At 48.4% G+C, this 10,467-nt stretch overlaps 2 protein-coding genes across 2 annotated transcripts; one reads left to right on the top strand and one right to left on the bottom strand.

Moving 5' to 3' along the window:
* The first annotated feature begins 617 nt into the window (after window positions 1–617).
* LOC103972281 (fasciclin-like arabinogalactan protein 4) lies at window positions 618–4,357 on the top strand. The gene is made up of 2 exons (XM_009386570.3): window positions 618–2,030; window positions 3,826–4,357. The coding sequence occupies exons 1-2, from the start codon at window positions 735–737 to the stop codon at window positions 3,853–3,855; spliced, it is 1,326 nt and encodes a 441-aa protein (XP_009384845.2). The 5' UTR covers window positions 618–734; the 3' UTR covers window positions 3,856–4,357.
* Window positions 4,358–7,508: 3,151 nt separating this feature from the next.
* LOC103972282 (nematode resistance protein-like HSPRO2) lies at window positions 7,509–9,284 on the bottom strand. The gene has a single exon (XM_009386571.2). The coding sequence runs from the start codon at window positions 9,064–9,066 to the stop codon at window positions 7,666–7,668; it is 1,401 nt and encodes a 466-aa protein (XP_009384846.2). The 5' UTR covers window positions 9,067–9,284; the 3' UTR covers window positions 7,509–7,665.
* Between the last annotated feature and the right edge of the window lie 1,183 nt (window positions 9,285–10,467).

Here is a 10,467-nt window from a genome sequence, read left to right on the forward strand (position 1 = left end):
ATGCGATGGCAGCTGCCCGCAGATGATAAAAGACGACCCCCGCGGGTCCCACCGTGTCGTCCACCTCCGCCGAAGCTCCAAAAGAGTAATCCGTACCCCCCACATATTTTCTTTATTTAATTACCGCTGCGTAATTTTTATATCTTTCTTTAATACTATTACTAATTTTGTAGTCGTACCACAAACGTCGCACATACCCATCTACTGCTTTAAAGCGACGTCGCCGAAGCGCCACGTGTTCGCGTTCTCACGATCAGCACGTGCATGACGGCCAGATCGCACTTCCCATCATAGCCAACGCGAAGCGTTTCGAGCGACCATTGGCCTTCGCTTCGCGATGCGCGTTCGAGGCCTTGTACCGAATCGCTGATCACGTCCAACGCTACGTACACCTTACTAGGCGCCACGCTGACGGTCTCACCACCGCTCACCCAACGAACCTTTCCTCCTCCTGCCTGGGCGACGGTCATCGGACATGCAAAGTGGTGCATTGGAGGTGAACGTACCGCGAACTGATCCGATCACGTTCTCACATTAAATCTCGTGGGGTTAAACTATTATTGTAATAAATATGATACATTAATATATAATCCTCATCATCATCTCCCACATATTTCTATCTACTTTCCTCCCTCTCTCTCACTCTCTCTCTCTTTCTCTCTTTCTCTCTCTCTCTCTCTCGCTCACACTGGGGAGGAGAGTGGGGTGGGGGGAAGACAGTGCAGCTAATTGGAATGGGCGCATCATCTCCACCTCCTCCTCTTCCTCCTCTCCACCCACATTTGCGTATTCCCCACTCTGCCCCTGCCCGGCTTCTCCTCCTTTTCCTGTTGCTTATATTCCCCCCCGTGTCCACGTCCGTTAACATCACCGCCGTGCTCTCCGCCTACCCCGACCTCTCCGACTTCAGCCGCCTCCTCAGATCCACCTCTGTCCCCGGTGACCTCGCCGGCCGCTCCTCCCTCACCATTCTCGCCGTCCCCAACGCCTACCTCCTCCGCTCCTCCGCCGCCCGTGCCGCCGCTGCCGCTGACATCGCCGACGTCCTCCGCTACCACGTCCTCCTCGAGTACCTCTCCTGGCCCGACCTCCGCAGCATCCCCGCCGGCGGGAAACTCGTCACCACACTCTACCAGACCACCGGCCGCGCCGCCGGAAACCTCGGCGCCGTCAACCTCACCCGCGACGACGAAGGCGCCGTCACTGCGCGTTCGCCCTTCCCCTTCTCCGCCTCCAACGCCACCGTCCTCGACCTCGTCGGCACCGTCCCCTACAACGTCTCCATCTTCGCCGTCGACGCGCTCCTCCTCCCTTATGGGTTCGACCTCGCCGCCTCCGAGACCCGACCTTCTGTCCGGGTCAACATCACCCGGGTCCTCGTCGATGGCCGCGACTTCAACGTGGCAGCCTCCATGCTCGAGGCGTCGGGCGTCGCGTCGGAGTTCGAGGCCGCCGAGCGCGGCGCCGGGATCACCGTCTTCGTTCCCACGGACGAGGCCTTCGCGGATCTCCCCGTCACCGAGCGGCTGCAGTCGCTGCCGGCGGATCGCAAGGCGGTGGTTCTCCGCTTCCACGTGCTCCAGTCCTACTATCCCCTCGGTTCCCTCGAGTCCATCGTGAACCCCGTCCAGCCCACGCTCGCCACCGCGGACACCGGCGCCGGCCGCTTCACCCTCAACATCACCCGCGTCAATGGCTCGGTGGCCATCGACACCGGCGTGGTCCAGGCGTCCATCACCCGCACCGTGTTCGACCAGAACCCGGTGGCCATATTCGCCGTCTCCAAAGTGCTACTGCCAAGGGAAATCTTCACGGGGGAGACCAGCGGCGCGATGCAGGCGGTGGCTGCCGCGCCGCAGCCACCGGAGGCGGCAGGTCTGCCGCCGCAGGGGGCGGAGGAGGTGGACACACCGCCAGCGAGTATGTCGTCGCCACCGGGCGTCAGGGAAGATGTCACGTCAGGGGCGGACGGCCGCGAAGAGGTTGCTCTGTTTTGTACAGCGTCGCTCTATCTAATGCTGCTCTTACTGGTATGAGATCTGCTTTCTCTTCATCTAAATTTTGGGTCTTTATTCTTTGGTGTTTTTGGGGTTGGGAGGATATTTCCGACGGTGTTGTATACAGAGATTGGAATTTTAGCTGCAAAGCAGCCTCTTTTTTCCTTCCTTCCTTCCTTCTCGTTTTGGGTGATTCATGGCGCACTCAACTCAGCTATGTCGTAGTAAATCCCATGGAATTCCAAGCAAGAAATTTCTGTTCATCTGCTCCTCTCTTTCTTCTCCCATTTTGATCCAAAGAAGAATTAGGCGTCAGAGGAAACGCTCGTAAGCGAGGACGAGGCTCTCGTGTCTTCCGTCGTGGTATCGGGAAAGCTTCAGATCTTTCCGGATCGATTCCGGTGACTTGCGCAGGCTCACCGGGGCCGGGATCGGCGGGATGGGCAAGTGGGGAATGAGCTGGCGGCGTCGGCACACCGCAGTGCTGTCCGCGTCACGCCCGTTGGATTCGGCCTGGTGACGTCACTCCTCGTGTGGTTGAAAGAGATTAAATGGTTGATGTGTTATTATACAAAGACCATATTATAATATAATCTGGTCATCGAATTAATATAATTTTACTATTTTTTGGAAAAAAGAAAAATCGATATTACTCGTATTATCTACTTGCATTCCTTTATATGTTCTACATGTTGCTTCTTCCGCTTTGTGCCCCTATGCTCGACGAAACCCTAGGAACCATCCACGCGTCGACGCCCGCTCTCGTAGCGTCCTCCCCGATGCCTTCGTCCACCGGCCGCGCAAGGACCAAGTCTAGTCCTTCGTTTTCTTCTCGCCGACGCCCGCGTCCTCCCCGACCTCCATAGTTGCGTCCTCCTCGTCCCAGGCGTCTGTGCTCGAGAGCAGTTTGATCGTGCGATAGAGCTCCTACAAACGATCCGATCTGGCGGCATGGAAGGCCGACCGCATCACGCGCGGCACCGCTATGTGCGTGTTGATTGAAAACATAGATACGAAGAAAGCGCTCAGGGTATTCGATAAAATGTGCGACAAAAGAATGGGTCTGCAAGAGGTGATGGAGATTTGGAGTGGTGAGGAGCAACTGCCATCCTGACGCGTTCTACTAGTTAGTATTTGACTATTGGTTTTTGTGGAGAATGTGGATGGGGCATCACAAGTGTACACGGAGATGATGAAGACACGGTTGATTCTTGACGCTGTCATCCTGCGTGATGGCTTCTGCAGCGCAGCGGGGTTGGAGGAGTCTTTGAAGTTGTGGGAATGAATGGGAAGAACAAGGAATCATGGCATTGTCAGTTATAACATACTGTTAGAGGTTTCTTATGGAATGTAAGGCCAGAAGAAACTATCATCGTTGGAGAACACTTGCAACAGCAAGATAAGAGATTGCATCCAGATTCAGTGATTTCCTATGTTTCGATACATGGATTATGTGAGAAGGGTACATTAGCAAGGCATTCCAGGTATTAGAGAAGTCACAAGAAGGCAATGAGAAAACTTGGAAGTCTTTGGTGTACATGGATGATAGATGGACTGCAAAGATAAGAATTGATGAAGCTATTTGCACTTGTTACCTCTCACACTTACAATGCCCTGATAAGTGACTTCTGCAGAGTGTCCAAAGAGGGGATCTGGTTTTTCAATTAGATAGCCAGCAGTATCTGCAGTCCTATCATTGTGACATACGATATCCCAGCCTGTTGTTTGTAGCTTTATGTAGGGTTCAGACCGATGTGGTGACATAAAGTTTGTTAATTAGTGGTCTTTGTTGAGTTAAGAATCTTGATGTTGCTCTTGAAATTTGCAGAGGAGGTTCCCATGCGGGACAAGGAGCTGATGCCATTATTCACAGGATTATCATCCATGGTCTTTGTTCTGATGGATCAGTGGAAGAAGCTTGCCACATTCATTCTGAGATGAAATGAAGAAACATTATGCAAACCTTGGTCACATATAATACACTCATCGATGAACTTTATGAATCTGGCGATTGTGTAAAGGCATCAATTCCATGGACCGAGTGCTATAGGCTGGATTGGAACCATATATCATCTCTTGCAACATATCTTCTATGGGCCTTTGTTTATAAAATAGAACATCTGAAGCCGTCCAGTTTTTGTTGGAGAATCACTGAGCCATGGCAGGGTCCCAACATCTTTTACCTGGAGTAAAGGCCTGCTTAATACGATCTCTGTGAGTCCTTCTCAAGGCGAGGATTCTTTCTCCCAGTTAACTATCTATTTCCCTTATTTTGTTGTTCAGCTCTTACATGTGAATTAATGTTGTAACTCCAAAAGATGTTCTTATATGTTTAGATACAAATTCCTATAGTTGCCTTAGTTAGATGCTTCCACTTTGACCTCATGGATGAATATGGTGATACTGCTTAAGAAGCTTCATTTAGTTTTTTGATAACTTTTCGTGCATTACTTCAAAGCTTTTATCTTTTGGGATATCAATCTTGCACTTATTTCACATGGATATCTACTGCAAATTGTATACCAGGAGTCTAACACCCATTTGAGGGACAAAAAAAGTTTGGTTTCCAATGTTATTTGAAATTATGTCCACCTGCTTGTTTCTTCTTGCAGTGTAGATTTTTTTAATTACTTTTACTTGAATTTTTAAAGTTTGTTTGACACTGCATATTATCAATCTGCCATGTTTTAAACATGTTATGTTCTTTTTTGCGGGTAACATATAAACTCTATTATTTGGGTTCACCTGTATGCCATTTATTTGTTGACATCTATCTGTCAATGTTGTTAGTAGCATAAAATAGGGAAACCTTGATGCATTGAGTCAATTGTCATTTCAACTCTTCCACTGGCTAGAGTCTGCGGCAATATTTTTCCTTAACGCTGTTATGCCACCTGATGTATGTCTTATAAGTTGAAACCTACATTATTTTTGCCTGACATATATGAGCTGGTAGTATCATAATTATGTATAGCATCAGAGTAGCTATGCTACACAACTTTGGCTATGTAAAGTTATTGCCAGAACGTACCCTGATGCAAAAGCAACTTTAGCTTGTGTGTATCAGACTACAGTAACAAGAAATTTCTGTAGTTTATTCTACAAGCAACATTTCATGTTGAACTCTGAGCACTGGATGTGCTGCGCTACAGTAAAAGAAAAGGGATTAGGATTGAACCATATTTGTAATTTTGTTGTGACTTATGGCAGTCCTATAAGGGACGAGCCTTCTACTTGTGGTTTTCTAAAGTGGGAACCATAGATAGCTTAGAGATCCATAAATGGCAAATACAAAGGTAGAAAATGGATATATATTTATTAATATGGGCCTAAAGTGTGATACAAAGTATTGCTAAAAAAGGTCAACGATTAGAATATGAAAATAAGATTCAACTGCTAGATCACCTGAGATATATGGAAAAAAAAGTGACACTTTTTTATAGTTGTGCTGTGCTATAAATTGTCCCAATTCTTGATTTGGAGCATAGAAAAAAATATTCCCTTGAGAAAGATCCAAGTCAAGAGTCTAGTCAAAAGAGAATGTTTAAAAGCTAATACAAAGCAAGCGAATGTGTGTTATTTTTAATAAAAATGCTAATAATTTGAACGATTTAGGTTTCCAAATTTATCAGAAATTTTAAATCATGTTATCTCTCAACCAAGAACCAATGGTAGCCACCTTCCCCTTTTTCCACCTTGCTTTCAGTTCTCAAAACAGCGGTAAAGGAATAAACAAAAGGTGGTGGAAGGAGGAATCATCAGCATGGCTATCGATTCCTTCCTCAACTTTTCTTCTGCTAATAACTCCGCTTTTTTTCTCTTCCATCCTCTTGTCTTCTTCCTTAGTTCGTACGTGTACAATTTTTATTGATTCTTAGTGCAGGATGTTACTGGTCTTCCAGCTTGCTGTAGGTGCTTCTGGTAGTTATGCCCTTGTTCAATGCACGGTGCCGAAGGTGTAAAGGCCATCAAAGAGTTTAAGCTTCGCCTTTTAGTTTCATTCTTTGGTTCCTACGTGGTCAATTGCTTCCAGATTAAGATAGCCTTGTTGATTACAACGAGAGAAATGCAACAAATGTGATTGAATTCTCTTGAAGTACTCTCTTGATTGATCTGTTTGTGCTTTATTTTCTTTGGCTTCTGAGTCAGCAGCATCCTTTTTCTTCTTTTTAGGAATCTTGCATTCTTACTATTGGATTTGTCTCCGGTTGGTCCTTGTGCAGAATCTGATTCATATTTCAGAGTCCTCTAGTGCATGTTTTTCTCGGCTTTGCCTCTTAACTATAGCCGTGGCTGACTCTGCGTTCCGTTACCTTTTCTTTCGGTTTTTGAGTTGCTGTTCTCCATTCTAACGTGAATCCTTTAGTAGAACTGACCAATTCGGCCAAGGGATACTTCTCTTCCACTCACATACAACCATACTTGTCTTTATTATTCTTTTCTTGTCGTATGGAGTTCAGGAAAGTTTGAGATAATGCTGCAGTGTTCTTTTTATCTTGAACAAAGTTGATGATTCCAGCATCTGCCAAACCATTGTCCTACACGCAATCACAAATTTATCAGCATCGCTCATCTTAGCGCTAGTTTGCCTTGTTGAAATTTTTATTATTTTTGTTGGTTAAATGATATATAACTTCATTTGTCTAGGTGAATAGCAAGGTATGCAATACCGTACTATACCGATGTTTCGAAGTTGACTCGGTATGGTATGGTACCATGTATCGAGTGGTAGCACTGTAGCACGTTCCGTCCGGTACCGAGCGATCCGCGTATCGGTATACCATTAGATCGGTACGTATCGTTCGTACCGAACAGTATCATTCGAAATTACATACCAGGGTGAATAGCACCTTTGAGAGCAAACTGTAAGTTTTCATAACTTTAGATAATTTAGTCTCAAGCTCAATTTTTTTTCTGTATATCCAGTTATATAAACTTTAATTTTTTTTTCATATTTTCTCACATCCTCTATAGATTTACTAGAAAAAAAAAATTTCCTTCACAAAAGTCTTTTGAATTCTTTATCCTCTAATATATCTTAAAAAATAAAAAAAATACTTATGAACCTTAACAATATTTCTCTTTTTTGTGAGTATCTTAATCTATTTTGTGCCTCCTGTAAAAGATATATTGTGTCTTAAGCTTCTAGCATGTTTTCATATTTCCACCAAAATATAGAGATATCTGTGGTATTTATAGTTAGATAAACTTTAGTTTTTAATTTTTTTTTTCTTTCACATAGAAATCTTTTAATACCTAAAATCGGAGGTTTTATGAATTTAAAATTATTTATCAATCTCAATAATTTGGAACATTACAAACAGACAGGAGTAATAAGTCAACGGCATTTTATCTAAAATTTTGCTTCTCATAAGACTGCAAATTGAGATAGGATTTGTTATAGTCATTGTCCTTGTGGAACTCTTTCACTCAACTCGTGGATGAATCTTGCTCCATTAGTAGATGATTTGTCTTGGTCATTGGCATCTACCATCATTATTAACCCAACTGTGAAATTGCAAAACAATTAATCATAGTGTACCATAAATTACAGATCTACTAATGAAGAAATGAGAAAAATCCACAAAACATCAGCTTCTTGTTGTTCTATCTTGCATTACAATGTTTAGCCAAAATCTCATCTTTGTCGGCCAGATGCAAACGCTTGTCAGTGCCACTTTGTGTTGGAAGAGCTGCCACCGCTCCGGCTGAGATCGTTCTGCCAGAAGTCTCCCAGAAACGTCTTGGCCGCATCCAAGCTCGGGAAATAGGGTGGCTCCAAGAACATCTGCGACAGCGAATCCAACGCCTCCGACGGCGCGTACACGGCTCGGTTGCCGCTCGTTTCCAGGCTCCCCATGACCGCCGCCACCACTTGCCGGTAAGCAAAGAAGAACCTCTTCAACGCCGCCTCCACGGCCTGCAACGCCTGTAGCAGATTTATCTTCCCGAGGTTGTCGCCCTCGCCCCTCCGCCGGCTGTGGAACAGCCTCATCGCGGCGTCCTGCACCCGAGGCCCCCCGTTAGGGTCCGCCTCCACCCCCAGGATCCACGGCACCGTCCGCTTCAGGTCCTTGCAGGAGTTCGTCACCTGGAGCAGCGCCGTCGAGCGGAGGCAGAGCGCCTCCGAGCCGGAGGTGGCCTTGATGCCCAGCTGGCTCTTCAGCCGGAGGAAGTCGTCCGGGTCCATCAGAAGGTGGAGGTCCTCCACCTCCGACAGCAGCTTCCACACGCGCTCGAGCAGCCAGCAATCGCTCCCGGCCTGCACCCAGTTTTTGGCGTCCATCCTCTGCTCGATCCGAGCCAAGAGCTCGCGGGCGGCGAAGAGCCACGACTCGAGGATCTGTTGGATCGTGCAGAGCGCCTGGTCTTCGTGGTCCTTGGCGTCCATCGATCCGCCGGGGCTCCTCTTCAGGGCGTGGAGGTCGGACGGGCGGACGACGAGATCGTACTCGATCGTGGGCTTCCCTGCGAGGTTGGGCTCGCCCAACCCCAGAGTGAACCGGCACCGCTGCATCTGGCTCTCGATCTGGAACAGGATCTTGGAGGCCACGTCCTCCGACTTCTCCCACGTCGCCAGCCGCGGCAGCAGGCTCTTCTCGCTCGTGCGGCTCACCACGCTGGTCGTGCCGGGAACCTTCCACACCTCCTGCGAGCTCTTGTCCCGTGACAGAAGGCCCTTGCACGAGCTGAGGTCGGCGATGGGGGCGCCGCCATCCTCCTCGCACAAGGTAGCGATGAGCTCGACCTGGCGCGCGGCGAGGGACTCCAGCCTCCGCTTCCATTCCCGGTGGTTCGCGTAGGGCCGGGGGTCGGACAGGGCGAGCGAGATGAACCGGAAGGTGATCTCCAGGCCCTGCAGGGCCGGCTTGAGTATGGACTCGTCGGCCCACTGGGGGAAGTCCTTGGAGCTCCAAAGCTTGGCCAGCTCGGGGAGGCGGAGGTAGTGCTCATAAGCGACGATGGCGGAGGCGTCATGTCCCCGAGGAGCAGCAGCCGACTTCGAGGGGAACGGCTTGGGATTGGAAGGCGCGGGCGACGACCTCGCCGATATCTCAGACGCTGCCATCCAATTCTCAGGTATCAACGAAAGAGGAGGAGGAAAACTCGATCGATCAAAAGCTGCGTTAGAAACGTGGAAAAGGCTTATGCTATTCTTGAAAGCATAAATGGTGGGGAGGAGATATATATACACACACAACACGGATATAAAATGGCGGATAAGGGATGACGATCGGAACAAGGAAGCCGGCGGGACGCGGAAGAGGCAATAATTCTTATACTCCAAGGCGTGTCGGTGAAGGCAGACATGACTGTAGGAGGCGACATGGGCGGCGGGGAGAGCTTATCCAAACAACGGCGCGCTTTCGGATGTTTTCCTTCTTTCCCACTTCCCCTACCGGCCCTGTGATTGGAGGAAGCATTGGTCTCGAGCGCGGGCCCCTATACGCTGCGGAACACTACCGCTTTTACCCATCGCGCTGTCGAGTCCTTTGATCTGTTGGATATTTCCTGGATCACAGTGGACCGCAATATCTATCGATCGAAGGCCTCATTGCAATCCACGTCATCGACCATTGTGACGTACGTTCTCGAACGTAAAAGGCCATCTCCGTGTTTTGACCTTCCTGCTCTTATTTTAGTTCACGGCATGGGAAGAGAGGTGTGGATTGACCTCAGTTATTTATAAGAAATAAAATAATATTAATAACACTAGAAATGGCACGAAACATCGCGACGACCGCGTGGAAGTCTCACAGCGGCAATAGGTCGAATAGCTGAGAGCCGTTATTTTACATAGATAATAAACCTGGAGCGTGTGACGTCCCGAACCGGAGAAACTCGTACAGAAGCCTTCGGTTTCGGATAAGATGTGGATGCCGAGCGTCGATGTGCTTTATTTTGCCGAGGTAAAGATATCCACCACCATCTGTTTGAGGTATTGCTTTCGGCAGAGAAGCACGCGTAGACTCTAAGCCGCACGTCACGGCGGACCCGCCCGCCAGCGCACGAGAAGGGAGTGGTGGGGGGGAGGGAGACGTATGTATGCACGCGGTCGATGGTGGGGCGGGGTTGGAAACCGAGTCGTCCAAGCGACGGAAGAAGGGGGAACGAAGTGGACCGCCGCATGCGGCGCGCCATGTGAGATGCCCGCGGAGTCATGAGACGTGTGCTGTGCGAGTCACATGGCCGAGCGCCTTCCGTCAACTACGCCGGTCGGCGGGAGCGGAGCACTAATTGCTTGTTCATCACAAACCAGCGGTCATTGGTGGCGCAACGCTGCCACGGCCGCGGCACCTCAAGATCGTTCCGTTCTCCTTTAATCACTCAACATCCGAAAATAAAATGAAGCCAATTAATCCATCCAACTTTGTTACACGTGATTTCGTTCAACCCCTCGATAAAAATTCAATATTGATGGGGATAGTAATTACGATAAAACTCGGCTGATGTCAGCCGACGCCTCACG

This window comes from Musa acuminata, chromosome BXJ3-11 (assembly GCF_036884655.1).
Source record: "Musa acuminata AAA Group cultivar baxijiao chromosome BXJ3-11, Cavendish_Baxijiao_AAA, whole genome shotgun sequence".
Classification (NCBI taxonomy): Eukaryota; Viridiplantae; Streptophyta; class Magnoliopsida; order Zingiberales; family Musaceae; genus Musa; species Musa acuminata.

Bases quoted from the DNA above. Each gene is read 5' to 3' on its own strand.
- LOC103972282 (XM_009386571.2), bottom strand. From the start codon at position 9,066: ATGGCAGCGTCTGAGATATCGGCGAGGTCGTCGCCCGCGCCTTCCAAT.
- LOC103972281 (XM_009386570.3), top strand. From the start codon at position 735: ATGGGCGCATCATCTCCACCTCCTCCTCTTCCTCCTCTCCACCCACAT. The intron at 2,031-3,825 runs GTATGAGATCTG...TGAAATTTGCAG, and splicing joins ATCTAATGCTGCTCTTACTG to AGGAGGTTCCCATGCGGGAC.